We start from the raw sequence: 23910 nt of genomic DNA, 5'->3' as shown, positions 1-23910 counted from the left end.
GATGCGGGACTTGATCCCGGGACTCCAGGATCATGACCTGAGCCGAAGGCAGCCGCTTAACCGACTGAGCCACCCAGGCGCCCTATGGGGGACAATTAAAGACCAGGAGCAACTTGGCTAAAAGAAAGCCAATATTCAAAGAATACCTTCAACTGGAAAAGGAAAGCATAGAGGCTCTTCTTTAAGGAAAACAGGAAGGAAAAAAACATCTCTGACTTTATAGAAAAGACAGCAGTGAAGAGAAGCTATTGTTCCTTTTTTTTAATTTTTTTATTTAAATTCAATTTAATTAACATATAGTGTGTTATTAGTTTCCGAGGTGGAAGTCAGTGATTCATCAGTTGTATATAACACCCAGTGCTCTTTACCTCAAGCGCCCTCCTTAATGCCTGTCACCCAGTTGCCCCATTCTCCCCCACCTCCCCTCAGTGTGTTCCCTGTACTTAAGAGTCGCTTATGGTTTGCCTCCCTCTCTGTTTTCCTCTTATTTTATTTTTCCTTCCTTCCTCTCTGTTCATCTGTTTCGTTTCCTTTTTTTCTGAAAGTCATGATTGGCCGAGTTCCCCAGCAGTGTGCAGATTGATTATGAAAGGGCAGAACGATGACAAGACTGCCTCAATTGTAAAACCTTCATGAAAGCTGACATACAAAAATAAAAAAATAAAAAATAAATTAAAAAAAAAAAAAGAGCCAGCTCTAGGAAGACCAGACCTGAGGCCTCAAATGTCCACAAAATGGTCAATTGTAAACCTTGAGAACATCCTGCTGAGTTCATCCAAAGTCAATGTTTCCCTTAACCAGTTGTTAATTTGAGGACCTTAGCAGAGATAGACTGACCTTGGGAGGCCAGCTGAGGGGCTGACTCATGGTTTAAGCATGACCTATACAAAGAGATTACATCTCCTGCAGCACTAAATATTCTTTCAGATGGTTGTTCTAGTAGGAGGGCAAGATGCGAGCCAGGAGATGTGTGTGTCGGACAGATGGTGCGTTTGGCTTTGCGGTAGCCAGGACGATCAGACTGTGATGTACTTCAGGGTTTGGTAAGGTGTGGACACAACCAATTCCATTGCTTTTGGGCCAGCCACAGTCACGTGCTCACATAGCACTCCTGCGGCTGAAGCCAGATGCGGCCATAAATCGCCAGGTGAAGTATCAGGAGATCCTTTCTAGAGACAGTGGCAGGTTAAAATGCCTGAATGACCCTGTCCTCTGCATGTCCTCCCTGCCCTTTTGAACTCCTGTGGTTGGTTCCCATGTGATTATTTTCCCTGTGTCATGGGCAACAACAGATGTTTCGAGTCAAGGACCTAGTCGCAAAATGCCTCCCAAATATGTCACGTCCAGGAGGAGAGGGATTGTATCTCTGGGACATTATTTCTTCCTTCTCTTTCAGCAACTGAATGTATTTCCTTTCTATTGTCTTTTTGTTGGAAGCTCTCCATGGCCGGCATCACTGCCCTGGGCTACAAGAACAAGAAGATAGTCAGGCAGAGCTGGTTTTGAGCTGGTCAGTCGTCATGTCTGGGGACCTCTTAACAATCCAAAGGGCTTTTCCTTGAGGTCCAAGTCAATAGCTAAAGCCCTCCGCCCCCCGCGTCATGCCAGCCCACTGCGTGCTTACAACTTTCCTCTGTGTTTGGCAGCGGTAGGCCATAAATTAGAGCGTTCTACGCGAACAGACTTCACTCACAGCACATACATGGGTGCCATGACTTCAAAGAACTGAAGCACTTAGCTTAGAGGAGCATTAGTGTAGACCTACCCCCATGACTAAGGCCCCCCAAAGTGGACATTTGAAGAGGCAAGGGCTGAGTTTTCCGAGAAAGCGAAGACTCAGGGTCTGAATTCTTCACGAGTGAAAAGGTTTCTGAGTCAGAGGACAGAAATTGGCAGTGCTCCATCAGGGATAGAAGGAGGACATGTGTCTCAGTGACAGCAGGAAAACTTAAAACTGAATTTAAGAAGTTCCTGACAGTTAGGGTTGTGACCCAGAAAACACATTGCCGCTGTGGCCTATGGAAACTCCTGCTCTGGAGAATTTAAAGCAGAGGGTAGACAGCTGTTCTGGGGATGTTTTCAGCGTGGTTCCTCTGGGCAGCCGGGCTGACCTGATCTAAGCTGTCTCTTGAGGTCCCACTCTCATTCCAGAATCATGTAGTATTTTATTTCATCTCCTATACAGTGACAGGAAAGACATGTGGTAAGCAGTGCATTATGCACAAGTAAGGGCCGGCTGATTGCTGGGGTTGGAGCACCTTCACTGCCCTCCGGCCAAACCATACTTCCTTGTGAGTCTAGGACTGGTCTTCCCAGGTTATTGGTGCTCTTTTGGCCCTTTTTCTTTCTAAAAAAAAAAAAAAAGGCAAGACATAGGGGTCAGTATATAGTGATAAAGATCAGAGCTTTTATTGAGTGCTTACTATGTCCCTGTTACTACTGAGTGTTACTATGTCCCTGTTACTACTGAGTGTTACTGTGTCCCTGTTGGCGTGCAAAGCATTTCCCATGGCCTGTTCCATTTCCTTCTCCTCACAGCCCTCTCCAGTAATGTTCTTATTAGACCCATTTTACAGACGGGGAGACTGAGGCTTTAAATGATGGGTGAGTGTTAGACAAGGGCTCTAGCCCAGATGAGCGGCCACGCTCCGGCGATTCTGCTCCTTTGTGCGGTGCTTTCGGCTAGCAGCTGTCTCGGACACAGGGCTTCAGTTCTCCGAGCCTCTGCTTCCTCTCTGGTAAAAATGGAGAAAATGGTACTTGCTTCACAGACCTAGATTTCACAGGGAAGATTATATAAGAAAAGGCAGACGGCGCTTCCTGCACGACTTCTGGCACACAGTAGGTGCTCAGTGAACACCAGTTCCCTTGCCCCTGCCTGTCCCGTCCCCTCCCTGGACCCTGCCCGGTCTTAGCCTTCCCTTCATGACGTCCTGCTTCTAATCAGGCCCCCTCAGCGACAGGCAGGGACGTTTTGCGGCTCAGCGTCCCTCTGACTGATGTCTACTGCTAATTCCTTAAATTTACATATCATCTCTCTTCCCTCGAGCTCATAGCACTTAACAGACAAGTGGGGCACAAATGATTTAACTAAGTGAAATCCAGAGGCCTGCTTGTCTTGAGATTCTGCAAACTAGTGGATTAGCTTAGATGTCAGCACTGAATTATGATCCTTCAGCTGCTCGTGCTTAGCACACCACCAGCATTAACTCCCCGGTCTTCCAGTGGTCCTTTAAATCATGCGGTGTGATTATCGTCTTACTGTGAGAGAGAGAGCAGAGGAGGGGGAAGGAGGGGAGGAGGGGGCTAGCTGGGGTCCGGGGCACGGTAGCCTGGGAGACCTTTGGCCTGATGGTGCCTGAAGTTTTAGTACCAGGATGGGTAAACAGAACAGACCCAGATAAAATCCACCTCCACACACATTTCACTTACTAAATTCTAACCATTATGCTATGAATCCCCTGCCGCTTAAGAATGTAAATTCACACAAGTGACAGTATTTCTGCCAAGCAATTTTCAAGCAGCGAGTGGGTCTTATTTGTGAAACTGTGAAGGAAGGAGGCTGAATAATAAATCTCTGAAATCTGGTTTCCTTTCTATCTGAGGTGGAAGCAGTCAGGGCTTGGAAATTATTGGAGCACGGGAGCATCGGAGGGTGGGGGCGGGGAGGGTCTCACTGGTGGCTCCATGGTGTGTCCCCAGGTCACCCTGTTATCATCAGCTCTCCTCTCCTTTGAAAGGGGCGTTGGCTCAGGAGAGTGGGAGGGAATTGTGAAGAGATTATCTGAATCTGTGGGATTAGCAAAGTCTAGCTGATTCTTACTCGGTTCTTGTGTCTCGTGAGAATATAGAGCCTCCTATCGTTCCTTTATCTGTGTGTTTGTCATTCATTCATCTGTGGGAACAAAGTTTTCTTGAGTAGCAGCATCTATATATCACCGTTGAGGGGCAGGGAGAAGCAGCAGAGTATTAACCCTTATATGTGTAAGCCTGGGACTCTGTCATCTCACTGTAGCAAGGGGAAAGACCCACGCGAACCAGTTAAATTACAGCGTGAGGCAGTGGGTGGTTACCTGCTGAAATGCATGAGAAATGGCCTCGAGTCTTTCTAAAAACAAGATCAGTGGTACAGTCAGTAAAATGTTCGAGTTGTGGAGACTAAAGAGGCATTAGCTAGAATGTGCCAGAATGGGTAGGAGAAGAACTAGCGAAAGAGGTGGGAGAGGTAGAGTGGTAGGGGAGGGAGGGGTGGCAGGAAGGAGAAGCGGGAGCAGGGGCGGGGGGGGGGGGGGGGGGGAGCCCAGTTTACCTTGAATAGAGTGTGACGATTGCCCGGATGTGGGGCAGGTACCTGGGGCACAGCTGAAGCGAAGAACCCACTGCAGAGGTGGAAAACCTGACGTCAGGTCCAGCTGTACTCCTTACCACCCTCTCTACTTTGGACAAGTCCTTTGAACCTTTCTGACCTCCATGTCTTCGTCCTGTACAAGTAAGATTCAGAAGATAGAGCTCTCACAAGCATTTAGGAAGGATTAGACGAAACAATGCATGTGAATGTGCTTTGGAAACCTGCAAAGCATTCTGCAAATATGACTTATAATTATTATCATTAACAGTGGTAGTAATGGGATCTGATAGGAGAAGCGTAGGTTTGGAAGACCTTGGAGTGTCTGGTTGCAGACCCGTGTCTCCTCCCTTGGCAGATCACCACCTTTGAAATGTGTGCTGTGGACAGCTGCCCGGTTATCTGTGCTGCCTCTGGCCTTGAAGGGGTCTCCTGTTGTGGGGCTATTAGACATGTGGTTCTGGATGGTTAAGGAGACAAACTGGAATCCCAACTATGCATCCTGAACTGGTCTGATTTGACTTCAGGGGAGGGTAGCTTCTGGAGCAGTAATCCTAGCGAATCTAACTGGAGGGGCTTGTGGGGGGCGGCCAGGAAGGAGGGAGAGAGATGGCTGTGGGAAAGAAGGAAGGTGCTGTTTTGGGGCCAGTGACACGCTCATTGCTAGAACAACGATGTGAGCAGGGGTAGCAATGGTAACCTGTTGATTCAGGGCTCTGAGTTCTTGCCTGTTCTCCCCTGACAAGCCCAGGATGTTCACGGTCCCTGGTGAATAAGAAAGCTGGGTGCGTGTGTCTCAGATTAACATGATCCACAAGGGTCTGATGTGCTGGCTGTGTGGTGTGAACATCCCCCGCCACCTTGCGGAAGTGTTGGGCATAGGATGTTTCGGGGCCAAAAGGAGGCGGTGAGATTGTCTTCTCAAATGCCACCCTGTTTTCTGTACAAGTGGCCAGAATGCTCCTGTGTACGTTGGGTTTGCAGGCGCAGGCCCCCATACCCGCGTCTGCAGGGCATGGGGTCTGCAAATGGCAGCAAGACCTCCGTCTTCTGCACGGTGTCTGATGTATTTGCAAACTAATCAGCCAAAAGGCCCATCCTCCAAACATTTGGATGGGTGAAACCTTCATTTCCCATCCAGTGTATATTCTCTATTAAACACGTAGCCTTCATTAGTGATGATGACTGTGCCTGTTCTCGGTGGAGCTGTTTGCCTGGCTTTCTGAAAAAGGCCAATTCTAGCCTCCCCGGGCTGGACAGGGAAGGGAGTAGGGTGTCCGGCCCCCCTGGTTCACCCCCACCCCTCCACAGCCACCATCCCTTCTTCCGCTTGAGGTCGACGCTGGCTTCTGACAGTAGCTAGAGTCCAGGTACCACCTAGGAGCATGGGTGGAGACAGACGGTGTTAAATGTCTTCCATTTGGCCAGTGCCCAGCCAAGATGACAAAGGCTTGAAGCATAAGCCACTGGCTAGAATCATCTTCCAGTCTAGCAGCCACCTCGCCCCCTTAGAATTTAGTTCATTAGGATGCATTGGCCCTTTGGGTAAGCCAGTGGTGAATAAGACATGGGTCTGGCATCTTCGGTTCTAGGGGGGGAAGACAGGCACAGACACCACCAGCCAAGACGTAAGGCCAAAGGCACCAAGTACCATCTGTACACAAAGACACTGAGAAAGTGATACGGAGAAATAGGCAGGAAAGACAACCTGACCTCAAGGCTCCCGAAAAGGCAGCAGCTTTGGAGCCCAGCTCTTAAGCTTGAGAAGAAAACACAGGGCCTGGAGAACAAGGACATGAATAAGCAAGAGCCCCAAACTCTGGTTCCGGCTTTCTCGGGGCGGGGAGGGGGGCCACAGCCGCAAACTGGTCTCTTTCCCCAGGGTAATGGGAACCTCTGGGTTTCTTTCCCACAGATGACAGGAATTTCTTGCGGCTGCAGAGCGATGGGCGGAGAGAGGGCCAGTATGCCCGGCTCATCAGCCCTCCCGTGCACCTGCCCCGAAGCCCCGTGTGCATGGAGTTCCAGTACCAGGCCACAGGCGGCCGCGGGGTGGCGCTGCAGGTGGTGCGCGAGGCCAGCCAGGAGAGCAAGCTCCTCTGGGTCATCCGCGAGGACCAGGGCAATGAGTGGAAACACGGGCGGATCATCTTGCCCAGCTATGACACGGAGTATCAGGTAGGGTGGTGACGGGAGGTGGGTGCAGAGATCCCGGGGATCTTTGTGATCCATATTTCAATATTGCAAAGGGCCCTGCCCATTCATCATTAGGGAACGTGGTTAAGCGCCGCTGTTTTCATTGTGTTTCTCACATTGCCATGGCAACTAAATGACACTCTTATTTGTTATTCAAAATGTGCCTATCTCTACACCCAGACTTGGTTCTTTGTTCCTCCTATTGCCTTTTATATTGCTGAAATCTTCCCAACAAATGTTTCTTCTCTCCATTGTAGTTTAGATTGCTATCAGGTAGGCTGACAAAGGGACACAGAAGCCAGGGAAATAAACCCAAACCAGCCTCCACACACGGGGGAGGAAGGCTGCCGAGCCCCCTTGCACTCCAAGAAGAGGGGAGAATCCCGCCAGACCTGTCCCGGGGCACGTGGGCGAGGGAAGGGGAGGGGGGCTGTTTGCACTCAGTGGCCAGCAAACCAGAAAGACTCCTAAATGAACGGTTCCTCTCCCCACCGCTCCAGGAGTTGAGGTTTATTATCTCTGCCCCACAGAGCGAAAGACTGAGGCACAGATGGGTATGCACAGCTGTGGCTGAGGCTTGGGTAGGAGTAGACACACTGTGGAAGAGGTGACTGAGAACCAGCCAAGGCATTAACCTGCTCCTCCCCAGACGAGAAGCAGCAACAGACGGCTGGTGAGGCAGCCAACTGCTCGCTCAGCTTGCCAGAGGACATGTGCTCGTTTGCAGAGAGAACCTAGGGAGGGTGAGCGCAAGGAATGATTGAAGACCACAGAGCAGAAGGGCTTCTGCATGCAGCCGGCAGTTGCTCCGGAGCTTGTAAGGTGTCCTGAGTTCTGCCCCACCCTGGCCTGCGTTCCCATTTATAAACCTTAATGCACTGTATTGTAAGGACCTGTTTGCATTTTCGTCTCACCCGTCAGATGGTGAGGATCTCTGGGCAGAGGTTGGACTTACGAGATTTTGTAACCGTCCGTGTGCCTGGCACATAGTAGGTGTTCCGTCAACTACAGTGAAGGAAAAAATCCTTTCCCTCGTAGTTGTAATAATGGAACCATAAGACAATGCTATGCCCGAGGCAATCCAAACCCAGCGTACTGTATTTCTCACCTTACCCCACCTGTCATGTCCTCTGAGTTACCAAATACCTGGATTGGGCATTTGAAAGATTTACGAGAAAGGAACTTCAAAAATGGCTAGGGACATTTCAACCCTCCTTTAAACATGGCCTGATTCCGGTCCTTTTAATCAGTATGTTCCAGTTACTGGACAACACTGTCCATCACCTTGTTATATGTATTTTTAATCCCTTCAGATATGCATTTGATTTGAACCAACTGTTTTTAAATTAAGATTTCAAGTACCATAGCCCTGTGGTCAACAGATGTGTACCAGGTACAGTCACACACACACACACACACACACACACACACACACTTTAAGCTGCAGTTAACAGAAAACTGGAAATCTTTGCACTCTTTGAACCAGGGAGCTCGGTTAACATGGCCCTTGTTCTTCTGGCTTCTAGATTGTGTTTGAGGGAGTCATAGGAAAAGGACATTCAGGAGAAATTGCCATTGACGACATTCGGATAAGCACTGATGTCCCACTGGAGAACTGTATGGGTACGTGAACACCTGTCTCTTTGTGGCTCTTCCAAACAAGACACCGGGGGCTGGGATATACAAGAGGAGGCAGCACGCCATTTTCAAACCCGGTTGTACCCAGTGGGTAGAACAGCAGTGGTCTATGCAGGAGGTGAGGAATGAATGTAGTTGTAGCTTAGGCTGCATTCAGGATGGGAGGGGTGTGAAATGAGGTGAAGTCTTCTATCTCCTGTTCCCATTCAGAAATAGACATGCACTAAGTATATGGAAACTCAGGGTGGCAAGACCCCATCATCAGACTCCAGCTTTTAGCAAAGAAAATGCTAGAAGATGAGCACAGCTGCCAGTCAGAATTACATGCTGCAAAGCTTTGATGTTTTTAATGGAAGCCTTCACTGGTGAGCAAAAATAGTACATATGTTATATCAGACTGATAACACAACTACCCAGGTTGTTCCTTTACATGAATGAACTGCAGGGCAAACTATGGCAGGTGAGGTAAGATTTTAGAGTTTGCTCCGAAGCTAACAGCTTCAATGCCCAAGATCCCAGAGCTGTAAGATTCAGCATTGCACGCCAGGTGACCAGCACAGGAAGGACAGCATGGCTGTCCCTTTGGACAGAAGTGCTGAGCAGCCAGCCCACAGAAGATGCACAGATTTTACCCAGGTCACCCCCAAGGGCATCCTGACCGTCTCCCATGGGAGACATGGACATTTCCAAAAGCAAGAGGGAATCCTGAGAAGGAACGGGACCTGCTTTTACTAGGCAGAGTGACTGTAATCCCACTCACCGAGAGCTTTTCTTGGCACATGGGTCCTGGATGTGTGTGTGCCTGATGATGTCAGAAGCACCTGGGACCACCCCAGTCCCTTTAGGCCCCAGGCATCTAAACGTACTCCAGGCTCTGAGAAAGTAATCAGTGGTAAATGACTGATTACAATGCTTTAGAGACCCATTGCTCTATAAAGAACTTTTTGTTCCAAAGCAACTTTGGGACTTTCTCAACCCCCTCCCCACAAAGGGGGCTGACGCGCCCCTCCCCTTTGGAACCTTTTGTTCCAAAGCAACTTTGGGACTCTCTCACCCCCCTCCCATCCTGTGATGATGATGTGTTAGACAGTCTAGAGCATGAGGTGGACATGGGGACATTTTCCATGGGGTATTACAAAAAGTCATCTTCATCATACCTTACACCTGCCCCATTATTTCTTCCCCTTATCTAACTCAATATTTTTTCTTCTCTTTTCCCCAGAACCCATCTCGGCTTTTGCAGGTGAGAATTTTAAAGGTAAAAAAAAAAATTTTTTTTTGCATGTCTTTTTCTTCCACCCATGTGATGTGAATTTGGTGTGGGGAAGGAACCTCCAAACTTGACAGATCTCTCGAGAGAAAACAGACACCACACCTTCCCGCCACTAGATGGCACCAACAACACCTGTAGATTCCCAGAAAGAGGATTGAGATCTTCACTGTCTCTTGTTTAATTAAAGTTTAGAAACCTATAATAGAGACAAATAGGTTACAGATAAACCTTTCAGCCTTGCATTGTCCAACAGGGAACAATGAGGCTAAAAATGCATGAGTGGTGAGAAAGGAGAGGCTGTGGGGGAGACTGAACAACAAAAATCAGTAGTAAATTAAAAGTGAAACGAGGTGGCAATGATTTATTTTCGCCTGAAGATGGTTTCTTTCCAGCTGCAGGGCACCAAGACAGGGGTCGCAATGAGCCCCCAGTGAGGTGCAGTGGCAGGCGGTTTTGTGAGCGTAGAAAGTTAGGGAAAAGACACAAGGAGTGACGGTCCTGAGGAGAAAGAGTTGCAGAATTCTGGAGCTGGTGTCCGGTGAAGGGGACGAGGAGGCATGTTTGTCTCCTGGACTTAGAGCATTTAAATACAGGACTGAAAACCAGAACAGGACATTTGCTCCCTAACAAAGAGCAGAGCAGAGAGAGACAAATCTGGGATGCTGCCTCGTGGTCGGAGCGAGGGTGGTGGTGACGGTCTGTGCTGTGGGGGGCGGCGGGGTTCGCCTCCTGCCCTCCTTGAGCTCCAGTGACTTGACACCGATGAAGTTTCCACCCAGCTGTCCAATGCTGAGTGTCTAGAAGGCCCTCGAAGGGCTTCCATTCTGTTGCCCGGGTGGCAGAGCACACACCGACACTCCCTCTCACCTGACCCCTGAGGGTTTTCATACGAACAGCAGCGAGGCTTGTTGTGCCCTCTTTGTACCAGCTGGCCTTCACCCCAGGGGTGACAGCATTCCAGAGATAAGGAAGTCATTTTTATATCCGAAGTCTAGACTCGTTATCTTCGCTCTCATTAATCTGTCCAGCTCCTGGCTAGAAAGAGATGAATTCCCGGTTTGCCACCTAGATGTGCTTTTGACTCCAAATCATCTGGCCCAATTTTCCACTCATTATCCTCTAAGACAAGGGGAGGGGTGGCGGGAGGAAGAAAGTGGCAGGAAAGAGAATGACAGACCGACACAGAATACAGTTTCTTTCTTTCTCCCCCGTCCGTGCCTCCCGAACGCCATCCCCGCTCCCCACGGCACATGTGAAGTATGGAGTGTATACCTGGGCCTGTGTTGATGCTCTTCGGTGTGTGAGATTTATGTTAATGCGGGTCCAAGTGTGGGGAGGGAAGCTGAGATCCGAACTGACTCACTTGGATCACAGTTGAATTCAAGTTCTTGGAATTCCAGGACCCAAGGTAATGTTTCTGTGGGGCAAGTCAAACCTGCTCGTTAAGACTCCAAGCTCCCAGGAAGGCTGGCTAAAGACTGACAACGGGCACGCAGTGTTGTATGTGAGCCCGCATGTCTGAGTCCATGACTGACAGGTACAGGGGCTAAGTGCTTTGCTTCTTAAGAGATTCAATGATGCAGGGCGCATGTGCTGTTCTTGAGGCTCTGTTTACCGTGAGGCTTCACAGTCTGGTCATGTTCCCTTGTACAAAATATATAAATAAAATATCATCAGAGCTGCAGTGCTCACTTAGCCAAAATAAACACAGGGCTTAGTGACTTGAAGGTAAGCATCTCCGGCACGCTCCTGATGGGCTGATTCGGGGGTTAAGCAAAAGCAGCGCATGGGAGGCATGGATTGGCCCCTGACTGTTGTCTCTGGAGAGAGCAAGTGTTTTGGAAGAAGGAAACTAAGTCTTGAGGGGCAGAGACTTGGCCAAGGAACGTAGAGTCAAGGGCAGGATTGGAATTGAAAGTGGACAACTTCTATCACATTGGCAAGTTGTACGCGGAACTCGGAGGCCGTAGCAAGGTGAACTCAGGGCCGGTCTTCTTTTGGGCCGAGGCCCCTTTGACCTCAGCATGCAAATCTGGGTTTTGACTCAAGGAGAGCCTTCTACTGGGGAGAGGAAAGGGGATGGCCATTTGCTCTGTCTAACCTAGTGAGTGACCGGCATAGCGTACCTCTCCTGGTCAGTGGCAGCCCCAGTGGGGGCGTGGGTGTCCTGGGATTAAATCAGCCTTTTCACTCAGAAAGGCAAACAAAGAGAAATCAGGTTTGGGCAGGCAGGATGTGGAAAGTTGATGGTGTAACGCTAATAACAATAGGCGGTTACATTGTTAGTATGGCTTTTTTTTTGGAATCCCGGTTGTTTTTCTTTTCCATTATAAATTAAGCATGAGACAGAAGCAATCTCATTCTTTAGGAGAGACCGATGTGTACTAGGTAAATCTTTAAGGAAATGCAATAAAAGTGGCCTCTGGGCTGGGTCTTATGAGGTATTCTTGATCTTTTATACTTGAAAGTGTCTTTTATACTCTGCCTCTTACTCATTTCTTGCCATGAAACATTTTCTTTTTATTCCAGTCACCTGTGTGTTCTGCTTAGTGTGTATACTTTGATTGAAAACCAGGGTGTGAGTCCGTAATGAGGAGAAACAAGCCATAGAGAAAAAGAGAATGTGTAGAGAAGGAACAAGGAGGAGAGAGAATGAATAAGCTGCGTTGTCATGTGATTTGTAAGAAGACTTTTGTTGTTGTTGTTATGAGTCACATTTTAAACAATGTAGCCTGGGTGTGCATTTTTTTTCTTCCTTTCTTTTTTTTTTTTTAAGCAGCGGCTATAACCATAGTGCCGTCATGTATCTTTTTCTAGAATTTGAGTTTTAACAAATGAAAAATTGTATAAAGGAAAAGAAAAAAAGAAAGAACCAAAAAGTGGTATAATTAAGATGATGGATTATTTCCTCTTAACCAATACTTTCTTTTTTCAGTAAAAGACAAAAGAATAATAAAGAAGCCAGTAAAAATATGGAAAGCCCATGATCAGAGCTCTGTAGTTGTTGACCAGGTGGTTATTTTTAGCAGCTCACAGTAGAAGCAAGAGGTTTTGTTCATGTTAGAGGCTGGGGACTTTGAACAACGCAGGAGCAGAGAGACTGGGTCTGGTACCTTCCCCGCTAGAGACCCATGGAAATCCCAGGCACGGGTGCACTCAGGAGGGGTGGTTGTTACAGTAGAGGATTCAGAACCGCTGTGTCTACCACTGGTGGATGCTAAAAGGAACATCAGTATCTCTTACTAATGGCTGTGAGCCTGGGTTTTATGTGTCAGACCAGTTCTGAGAGCTATAGGGCCCATCTCTGGGTTTCACGCTCCACAGTCCTGCTCCATTTTCCTCCAGGTAAAACCAGGAGAAAGTGAACATCTCAGTCATGAGAGAGACCGTCCGGGGATAGCGACAGAGCTGGCTGGGGTTTGCCTCGGGGTTTAAGTTCTGTTTCTTTGGTGCCAACTGGTCCATCTCTGCCCATCTCTCCTCTTTTCCCCCCATCCTCATTCCCCCACGGGTCACCCCCCAGAGGCATCGCCTACCAACGTAGTGTCCCTCACCCCAGGGCGCAGGACCTGGGGTTGGCCTCAGATTCCCTCTCTCCTTGGCTTCCCCGCTCTTCTCTCCTAGAAGCACTTCCAAGAGGGGGTGCGGTACGAAAGGCAGAGAAGTATTCCTGAAGCCTGCCAGGGTTCCCGATAGGCAGCTGTGGTGTGCAATTCTTTCTCCTCATCCCCAACCCCCCCGCCCCTGACGTCTCCAGCTGCCAGATTAAGGCTAGGTGTTGCTGAGCAAGGGAGCATGGAGATGAGATGTGTGTAAACCTCGTCACTGCTTGGCTGCCATTGCTTGCCTAAGGGGACACCGAGGCATTCTTTGTGAGGTTTGCTCGCGCAGACTGCCTCTCCTGTCGCAAAGGGGGCTGACGCGCCCCTCCCCGCAAGCGTGCCTTCATCTAAACAGCTGCCAGCATCACTTTCTCTAAGGGGAGAAGAACAGGTTTTTTTACCGACTTTCCCTCTCTCCAAGAAGTGAGTGCCACCGAAGAGAAGGGTCCGAAACTGGCAGCCACCAATCTGAATTTAGGGCATTTTGGAGAGATAGGGGAGCTCAGTGCAGCGTCTGCTAGCCTCGTGGAAGCCTCCCGAGGACCCACCCCGCCCCAAACACTGCTCATAGGCAAATCGAAGAGCCATTTCTCAGGGAGATTTTGTATTTTAACATTCTTCTTCCAAACAGATCAGTAGGCGTGACCACATTCTTCTACTATCTTCTGTAAACTCTTCTAGAGGAGGCAACCCATTTTTTTGTTGTTGTGTGTTTAATCTCACAAACTAAACAAGCCTTTTATCTGAAATACTCCTTCCCTAGCACCTCATTTTCAACCTGTGCAGAAAGGACTCTGCAGACAGGCCAGGCCTAAACAGTTCTTATTTGCCCTGAGCCTTTTTTCTTTCTTCTGAGAGAGATGCCTCACTGTTGGTGTCCTTCAAAACATTTCTTTTGGAGACCTGGGGGACTCCTCCAGGTCCTGAGGACATTTGATGGGCTTAGCTGTGGGAGATGCTTTCTCTTTACCATGATTCAGCGGGAACTTGACTGAGACAGTCCTCAGACAGGTTTGGGCAGAAGTCTGGGGCAGAGAGGGAGAGGACTACTTCTGTCCCTTCCCAGCTTGGTTAGGACGGGGCTCTGCATAATTCTGTAAAAGGAGAGACCGTCAATGTGTTGGGTTTTAGGAGACTCTGTGTCACAGGTCCTCAACTCTGCCCTTGTAGCACCGGAGTGGGCATAAGCACGAGGTAATAAGGGCGGCTTTGTTCTAGAATGGACAGAAATAGGCAGTGGGCCAGAGAGGTTATCTGAGCCCTGGGTTCCCGCGCTGGTCGCAGATTCGGTGCATGTGCTTCTGGTCCTGACCCTGCTACTTATCAGCGCTGTGAACTTCCTCCGAGGACTCTGCTCCCTCTGAGCATTTTACTTTGTGCTCCTCTGCCCTCTTACTCAATTTTCCTCCAGATCAAACCAGGAGAAAATCGCTTGTCCTCTCAGATCCTCAGGTTTCCCATCTGAGGATCACGAGGAATAAACAAGGTGATTCATGGGAGGCCCAAAGCCCCACACCCAGCACTCAGGAAATGACCGCTCACTCTAGCTGCTGTTCTGGCCACGTTTCCCAGTGGTTATTAATTAGTAACCCTAGTTGCACAATAGGAATGGAAGGAGCACTACCCACTGTGTCCTTGTTCCCCCTTGGTCTCCTCCTATGCATGGCTTCTTACAATGTATTGTTTGTCACAATTCAAATTCTTTGCCTTTGCATTGCCCCCTTTCCTCCAGGGAGCTTAGAACTGTTACAGATGGAAGCCTGCTCAACCTTGCAAATACACTTGGCGTTATTGACTGTTTAAATATCTGTTTCTCATTATCTCACACAATGAGAAGACTTTGTGGAGAATTAGAGGATGGTAATTAATGAAAAATAGTTCAAGAGTTGAAAGCATGTTCCAACTGGGGTGTGGGGGGGAAGGGGATGTGAGTAAGTGGTAAGAGTTAGTGCAATCCAAAGGAACGTTCAGGTTAGCATGTGGCCAGCTTTGGACAAGGCTAGAGTCTTCCCCACACTCTTTCTCCCATGTTGGGGGACCAGCCCAGGCTCCTTTGTTGCAAAGCAAGGGCCCAGTCACCCCACGTGACTGAGGGGACAAGTGGGGCCAAAATAGAGCCAATCACCAACCTAGGGGCCTGGTACAGGTGACATTTGTCTGAAGGGGGCCCCTTTCTTGCAACTTCACCTAGAGCCACAATATGAGCCAGCCAAATCACTAGCACTTTCCGAGGATAACTGCTACGTGAAGTACCAGTGGGTCATTAATGTTTTCCAGGGAATCTGGATGTTGTTTCAAATACATTCCCCCATCCATCCATCCGTCCGTCCGTCCGTCCGACATTCATTGGATTGCTGCTTTGGCAGGACATTTAGCCCCTACCGGTCTGTCACCTTTCCTCTATCTGGCAAAGCAGAGCCTTAGTATGCAGCCCTCGAAGGCTGCCGCAGAGCCAGATTCCACACCAGCGACCCGCCTGCCTGTGGGAGTTGAGTCTCTTTAGCTGGAGAATGTTCTGAGAAACTCTGGCCCCAACTACGGGTCCCCCAAAATTGCCTGCGAGGGATGAGGGGAGAATTGTGAAATGGATCCTCTCTTTTCTAACTCCCTTAACATTATAAACACAAACTCATGTAGCATGTTTTCTCATTTCTCAAAACAATTGTCCAAGGAAGACATTTAAGGAGCTAATATACTGTCCATCGCTGTCTACAAAATGGCTTTTGTCATGAAAATTTTCTTCATGTTGATAATGTGGGGGGAGAGGAGCATTGGCAGGAAAGGGGAAGCGGGTCTTCTACCAGATGTGGGGTGTGTCTTGCAAAGCAGAGCAGAACTCTGAGGCCAGAGGTCTAGCTCTGACTCTGAACACGTAACCCACGTATTACGATTTCCCTTCCCTCTGGTGGGCCCCCAGATCCTCCCCACCATGCCCCAACATTGTCGCTAGCAGAAGAAACACTCTAGGAGTAGCATTAAGGCCCAGCCCTGGCACTCTGAGCCTGGGGGGGAGGCGGTGTATTTAATGTTGAAAAGCAGCATCTCGACTGAAGGAAAGCAAGCCTTTGAGCCTGAGACAATGTGATTTGGAGGGAAGGTGGGCAGTTACGACTTTTCCACTCGACGAAAATGTGTGCTCCTACCTCTGGGGTCTGGTCAGGTGCTTTGTTCAGATGGGGAGTTAATCCCTGGGGGCGAATCCCCTTCCCTTCTCTCTCACTGTGGAACCAAACTGAAATCAGAAATCAGAGGCAAACCCAAGGACGCCCTTTGGGGAGAGGGGGGTGGCCCCGGGGAACGTCAGCCCGTCCCCACACACTTTGCTGTTTCTCGTGCCTTCTCCTGAGCCCACGTGCAAATCCAACAGCAGGACAGTTGCCAGGCAGCAGATACTCTTGGTGACCTGAATAATGCGTTGACGCCAGTTCACTGTGGCTCGCAAGCTGGCCATTTCAAGGAGCCGTTTTCAGCGCCTTGCTTTCTCTGTTTCTGTGCATCATTTTCAACATGGTCACAAAGATTGACAGAAAGAGAGGGAGGGAGGGGGAGGGAGGGAGATAAAGAGCTTCCTCAGCTACAGTAATGAAATTATTAAATGACAGAAATGATGTGGGAATAAAGAAAAACAGAGTAGGTGGTCATGAAGAAGACACGGTAGAAAGGGGAGAGTGGGGCTGTTGATGTGGCCGCCGCTACGTCTGCGGTGTGACACATCCCTGTCAAAGCTCTTCCAATACCGCGGCACTCCTGAGGGCCCAAGAGGCACCGACAGGTCCTGCACCTTAGTGGAAGAGGATCCCTCACACTGGGGGAGCCAGTGAGTAAAGCCTGGGGGGGGTGGGGAGACTCCAAAAGATATTCCAAGAAAAAGGTTCTCCTGTTTCTCCCACTTCTGAGAAAACATCCGAAGGTCTGACCCACCCCTCAGCCAATCCCCAATCAAAGAGAGGCATTCTGGTGTTCAGGCTGAGGACTTGGCCAACACTGACCCCCACATACGAGTCTTCACCTCAGAAGGTCTTTTAGTCATGAGCACCTTCTTTGTGCATACCCTGAGGTAGAAATCAACGGGAGAGCGAGTTCTTCTGCTTGAGGGGCTCCAGGTCTCGTGGGGGAGGCATGGAAATATAAATCCGCCCTGGCTGCCTCTTGAGCAGAGAGATCCACCCACAGCGTAGGACCAAGGATGGATGAAGAAGGCATCGGCCCCTCCCAGCCGTGGCTCTCCCTGGAGGGATCCCAGGGATAGAGAGGATGCATCTTTCTGGCCACCACCAGTTGATGTAAGCAACTAGGGATGTAAGCTTTCATAGGTTAAGCATTCATTATTTTTCAGAAGTAAAGATCATGTCTGGTTTTGGCAAGCTCCAAAGCTCCTAGTCCCGTTCTGGGCCAGATTCTTATCTGATGTAAATCTTTGGGAGAATCAAGTTGTAGCACTGTTTTGCATCAAGTGGGACTCTAGCCAGTCTTTCCCCAGAGTTACCCTGGGCTTACATCTGCTATATCATCTCCATGGCAACCAGAGGCTGGCCAGTGAACGTGGTTGCCTTCGAAATCCTCTGCTAGCTTCTCTTCCCTCCTCTGTCTTTTCCGTGATTAAGAATGATCTCCCTGCCTTGGCTCTCACTCACTCACTCTCTCTCTCTCTCTCTCTCATACCCACTGTCATTTGTGCCCACATTTTTTTTGTTGCAGCGTCTTCCCAATCAGGTTTTAAGATCCTCTATCCAATTTAAAAAAACAAAAACAAAAACGAAGATGTGTTAGGCATGGCTTGACAGTGATAACTGACCTGTTTAGACAAGACCAGGCTGATTTCAATGGGCATGGAAGCTTTGGCAAACCAAAGTGGAATTCACCTTTAAGTCTAGCCAGCCTAATTAATACACTGTCTAAGAATGCTGGCCAACCAGACCAAAAATTTCCACCCATTCAGAGAATCAGCCTTACGGAATCCCGGAACTCATTTCAGCATCATTTACTTGTGTGCATTCATGTGTGTATGTATGTGTGTGACTTAATAACACTTCTATCTATGATAGAGTAACTGTGGTTTAACAGAAAGAAGAAAAGAGCCTTGTAATCACACAGCTCTTGGTTGACTCCCATACTTACCTACTTACTTGCTGTATAACCACTGTTCATTTAACCTCGCTGAGCCTCTGTTTAGAACTGCATCTGTGAAATGGGCCCGACAGTACCTATCTCATACGGTTGTGAGTGGGAAATAATATCAATCATTTAAAAGTGCTTGGCACGAGTGAGATACTCAGTACCATCTTGTTCCCCTGTCCCCTTCCCTATCCACTCCAAAGCATGTATGTGTTTCTCTTTTTTTGTTTAATTCGTTTTTTGATCAGTCTGCATGCTCTCAGCCTAGCAACACTCTTCTGTGTCTCTCCACCAGGGGGCACCCTCCTACCAGGGACCGAGCCCACAGTGGACACGGTGCCCGCGCAGCCCATCCCAGCCTACTGGTATTACGTAATGGCCGCCGGGGGCGCCGTGCTGGTGCTGGTCTCCGTCGCCCTGGCCCTGGTGCTCCACAACCATCGGTTCCGCTATGCGGCCAAGAAGACCGATCACTCCATCACCTACAAAACCTCCCACTACACCAACGGGGCCCCTCTGGCGGTGGAGCCCACCCTAACCATTAAACTAGAGCAAGACCGCGGCTCGCACTGCTGAGGGCCGAAGCAAAGGACAGCACCCAAAACAAACGAGAAAGACTGCAAACACGTTGCCTCGATTTTGCACTTTTTTCTCCTCGCCTAGTCTCTGTGTGAACTCTCAGACATCTCTCTCTCTCTCTCTCTCTCTCGGCCCAAACCCTGTGTGCTTTTATTCATCCTGACCATTGTCCTTGGGTCCTTTTTTCCCCCCCTTTTGTTGATTCCAAACCAACCACCCCCAACTCTAATGCTGCATCTTGGAATATGAGAAGAGATACACCCCTCAGCACTTCGCAACTGAAGGCTCAGCTGGTTTTCTTTCAGAGACTGGTTCCCTGTTTCTTCCCCTTGCCTTATCCCCTACCTCCTCTCGGTGGGCAGTCTGCCAGGAGACTCGAGAGGAAACCTGGCTCTGTGTGTTTGTACATAGTATACATTTGTGTGTGAATAGCTCTGTGTGTGGGGGGGGGTGTGGGTGTGAGAGAGAGACTGACTCATTGTGGGGAGTAGTGTGTGTGGGTGTGTTCAGAGAGGACCCCCTTTAATTCTTGTGTTACTTCTCCGGGGGTACATGTTACAAGAAAATAATATACTGTACTTAGTTTTGTTTACTTGGAGAAGAGATTGAAGCTTTTTGTTGCCTTATCTAGCCCTGGCTGGGTTTCTGTTGGCTACCATTATCATCTCCAGGTACCTAAAAATCTAGAGGCCACATGAGATGAAATGTGGCCCCTCCCCTCCCTGTCCCATTCCCAACCCATCTGACCCAAGAGGAAAGTCCCCCCAACGCACTCAGACATGACCCGTTGTCATGTCTCCTGGAGTCTTTGAAGTAGCAAGATAGCAGGCCTTCGGGTGTGTGCAGAACCATCTCGACTTCCAGCCCTGAAGCAAATCTGTCTCATGTTGCCTTATAAAAGAGAAGCTCATAATGAATGTTTAGCTTTTATCAGTTAAGTCCAATCTTGGAATAAGTCATAAAGAATAACAAATCTGAGACTGGCGTAGGAAAAGCAGTAGCCTGTTTTAAGTTGGGAGCAGGAGGTAGAGGAGAGAAGGGAGGAGAAGGAAGGACTGAAGTGTGGTCTTTTAAAAGTCTCCTCACTCGGGGGGGTTGGGGGGCTTATTGTGCCCGATTTGGGATGGCATTGAGGAAGAAGGTTAAAAATCATATTCTTTGGTATTCTATTGGTCACTGTAATAGCATTTGTAAAATATGGGGGAAAGGGATCATTTGCTTTCCTTTCGTGGTGTTAATGTGTGCCTGAATCTATAGCCACTAAAACATAAGACTGTCCACCTGACTTATTTAAATATTATGAGAATATAAAAAAGTAATCATTTTTTTTTCACGCGTCAGTATGCTACCCCTTAAAGCATTCGTAGCATCTGGCAAATACACCCTCATAGGCTGGCCTGGCATTTCCAGATGTTGCTGCATCAGGAGAGGATATAATGAAAATAAATCTGTTGCTGCCCATGTGTCTTCTCTAAGCAACGCAGGGAGAGGGATGTTGGAGATAAATTGCCTAATGATATTGCACAAAGGATAGATTCAATAATGAAGTCAATTTCATTGATAGGAAATGTGTATTTTAATGAGATGCTCAGCGAACTGGGGCTCAGCCTTGGGGGTGTTGATTTCTCACCCTCCTGCTCGGAATCCACCGGGGAAGGATAAGATTCTCTCCAAAGATGGTTGCCTGGGCTGAGAGCCTCCAGGTACCTTCTGAGAACAAAATATTAATTTTTTTGGCTGCTTGGGAGAGAGAGACTTTTAGCATTCTTTCAGAATATACTGGTAGATCCCTCCAGCACACACTCACTTTCACATCTGGCTTTTTTCATCCTTCTGAAAGAAAGGTGCTCTCCCACTCTTATTCTATTTCAAAGAGCTACTCTGTCTCAACCACAGCAGTGCTGCCAAGAAAAGAAAAGATGAAAGGCCAGAGCATGAGCTACCTTGAGATTTCAAGTGTCCTACCCCAGCCGAAGATGGAAAAAGAAGCCAGGAGAGGGGGAGGGGCAAGGGCCCAGCATACCGTGTGATGAATTCCATGCCAGTCACTAAGGGCTTTTTATCTCAGGTGTCCACATCCAGTTGTGCATTTGGGGCCAGGCGTTCCCTCGAAATGATTGACATCCCTGTAGGCACCCTGTGGAGGGGCATGGTGTCAGGAAATTACACCTGGAAAATCCAGCCAGTGTAGCAACTGTCTGAGTTACTATATACCCTTGAGGATTTCCCTTCTTTAAAAGAAGATGACAACAACTTTGTGCATTTGCTGTGTCTTTATCTGATGCCCCGTGTGGCATCATCTTTATGTACATGCCGTAGTTGAAAATATGGGACTACTCAAATCTTTGTGAATCCCATGATGCAGTTCAGCTGGGGATGTCACATCTCCTCTCTCTCTCTCTCTCTCTCTGTGGCCCAGCAACTTTCATAGTATTATCCAGGTACTATGCTCAAAGGGCAGCTCTTCTATAAAATCATGCTTCGCAGCTTTAGAAAGCAAAATTCTGTATTTCATAGAGGGGGGGGAAGGATCACTCTCTTCTAAGAAAAATAGACTGGACAGGTGAATGCATGCATGCATGTGTTTAGAGTTGCTTCTCAGAAGACAAAGAGGTGATAGCAACTATTAAAATATAAATGAATGAATGAATGAATTGAAGTTCTAACTTGGGCTGGTAATGTTTTTGCCTTAGTAGAGGTTCCATCTCAACAGCTCCAGGAGGGAAACCCTTATCTCTGGGGTGAAAAAAAAAAAAATCCCTTCCTTGATATTATGCTAACAACTGCTATCCCCCTAATTGCTGGTGAAGGCAGAAAAAAGAAAAAAAAAAATCATAGCATTGTCGTTGACAAAACAGGACACTGAAAATAAAGTGAAATTGTCTTTTCCCTTATCCCACATTTTTGGGATTAAAGCCAGAATAGGATAGGAAATCCAGTAATATTTCCAACATTGATACCCCATCTTTAAAAAGACCCTGTCTTTCAAATGAAACTAGCAGGCAAGCAAACACCTAAGTAATCGAAAATTACCAAAGAACAACAACAAAACAAGAAAACTTAAAGATTTTTACTTTCTATTCTTATTCCCTCTTCCTATAACTGTGACATCTCTTGCATTGCTCAGTTGCCTGTGTGTCAAAATAACTTGTGGACATTGGAAACTATTTGAAAATGTATTGTGTGGAATGTAATAAAATGATGATATTTTTATACAAACATCTGGGCTTTTTTTTCACTTTTGCCTCTGAGAACAAAGTTGAAATGTAGGCTTTGAACAAATTGATGTTTCCAAAGTTTGCATATCGCCTTCTGAGCTGCAGGGCTTTGCTGTGGGAGGTAGGTGGGTTTTTCTCCTTGAGGCTGAATGCCAGCTTTTTCTTCTTTTATTTTTATTACTGCTTGTTAGGAGTTTTATTCAATTTGAGCAGCTGAGCCAACTTTTATGATTGGTGTGGGATTTTGCAAAAGTTGCTAAGTGCTAAATTGCTCAGTGTGATTCCACAAAATTTCTCTTGACGGCAAATCCCTGGAGATTGGACTCTCCTGTCAAGGGGCCCCAGGGGGAATGGGACCAGTGGAGCTGAATCATGTTCTCGGCCCTATGGAGACAGATAGCTTCCCCTGGAGAGGTAGCAGTGACATCATACCCCTCGCCTACCAAATTATTTCTTCCGTGGGGACATTGATCTCCAGTTTATGGAGATCTCCAGACAAAATGGGAACTTACCGCATGTTCAAGGCTCCAAGATATTCCAGACTTCATTTTGGAGCAAGTAATGAAGATAATTATATGATGACTATGAACCTGGAACCATCAGGCTGGAACAGTTTGTAAGAGGAACTTTCTATAAAAACTTCGAGAGGGGCTTGGGGAAACTTATGCAGAAAGCCAGATTGTGTTGACATGTATTTTTCTTCGCTTCTCCTTTCTGAGTAGTTAGTGATTAGTTATATAAAATATTTCTATCAGTGGGGGGCTGGGGGGAAAATGTAGGAAATACCACCTCCTGGCTGTTTAATGCTTCTAAATGGTGGTCAAGAAGAAGTCGTAGAAGGATTTTCCACCGCCGCCGACTCATGGGGTGTATTAAGAGCATTCCATCAACCCAGGAGCCTTCCTCAGGGGTCGAAGAACCATCCTTAAAGGTCCTAAGGAAAGGGACATGTCCAGAAGACCCTCTTTCCGGCAGAGTCCTGCTTTTTCCCCTCAAAACCTAGATTCAGGAAGGAGTATTTTTTTTTTTTTTTTACATCTGTAAACCTGTCCAAGTGGTGCTGAAAGGAAGCAGGCTTTTGGTTTTCAGATCTTACAGGAAACTCTGTTCGTACAGATGGCTCAGTATAAATGTTGCGATCTGTCCTCTGCAGGAGAATAGAGTAGAATGCCCAAGCGTTGTTTGTTACTCTAATGACAAAGCATAATTACCCTTTTTGTCTAAATAACCCTTGGCTTTCCTTAAAGCCATTTCTTCCCATTAGTAAAGGAGAAACGGAAAGCATCTCAAAAATACTTATGTCAGGCAAAGACCCAGGCTCAGTCAACATTTTCCTGAGCTCCAGGACCAAATTTGCCAGACTAAATTAAACTAGCCATCCCTTACGCTTCATTAGCATTACCATTTTTGGAATCACCTTTGAGCATTTCATCGTTGCTCTTCCTGCTTTGGGTCTAGTCCCAAGGCTTATTCTAGAAGTATTCTGTCTTCCCCAAAAGGGCAGAAGACTGTTAGGACTCGAATCTTAGGCGTCAAACACAGCCCTGTTACCAGTGTGGCCTTTCAGACCGAGCTCAAGCATAAATGTTACAGACATTGTGTTTCCATGGATCATAAGTACCAGATGTCGAGGCCCAGTATGTCTTTTTCTGGCTCCTACCTGGCCCTTTACGACGGCTTAAGTGTGTGTTCTCACTGTTGAAGCAAGACACTCCCGCCCCACCCCCAGCCCAGATCACCCAAGCCCGGCCAGTCTGCGGCAGCATTGCGTTCATTTTCCTCAACCCTGTTCACTGACTTTGCGATTGCTTTGCACAAACACTGTGGCCTTTCCGTAATCTTTGATGAAAAGAGCTTCATTTTTAAGTTTTGATTTGTCTGCGTCGTGGGCTACCCATCTGAGCCAAACTGCGGATCTGTAGGTGCGGCTTATTTTCTCTCTTT

The 23910-nt window shown here is 47.9% G+C and overlaps 1 protein-coding gene across 4 annotated transcripts in view; it reads left to right on the top strand.

Annotated features, from left to right (window-relative positions):
* The window catches only part of NRP2 (neuropilin 2), a 115078-nt gene that overhangs the window by 75162 nt on the left and 16006 nt on the right, over positions 1-23910 (top strand). The window contains exons 13-16 of one of the 4 annotated variants that reach the window (XM_035007316.1): positions 6261-6523; positions 8068-8164; positions 9402-9422; positions 18465-21967. In XM_035007316.1, coding sequence (XP_034863207.1) covers positions 6261-6523; positions 8068-8164; positions 9402-9422; positions 18465-18745 — 662 coding nt within the window. In that variant the 3' untranslated portion in view covers positions 18746-21967. Of the gene's footprint in view, positions 1-6260; positions 6524-8067; positions 8165-9401; positions 9438-18464; positions 21968-23910 lie in introns of those variants that run through there. The other 3 variants (XM_035007315.1, XM_035007314.1, XM_035007313.1) reach the window with 3 other exon arrangements.

The sequence above is a fragment of the Mirounga leonina genome, unplaced genomic scaffold (assembly GCF_011800145.1).
Source record: "Mirounga leonina isolate KUSES-001 unplaced genomic scaffold, KU_Mleo_1.0 Mir_151, whole genome shotgun sequence".
Classification (NCBI taxonomy): Eukaryota; Metazoa; Chordata; class Mammalia; order Carnivora; family Phocidae; genus Mirounga; species Mirounga leonina.
This window is presented reverse-complemented; position numbering and strand designations above follow the sequence as displayed.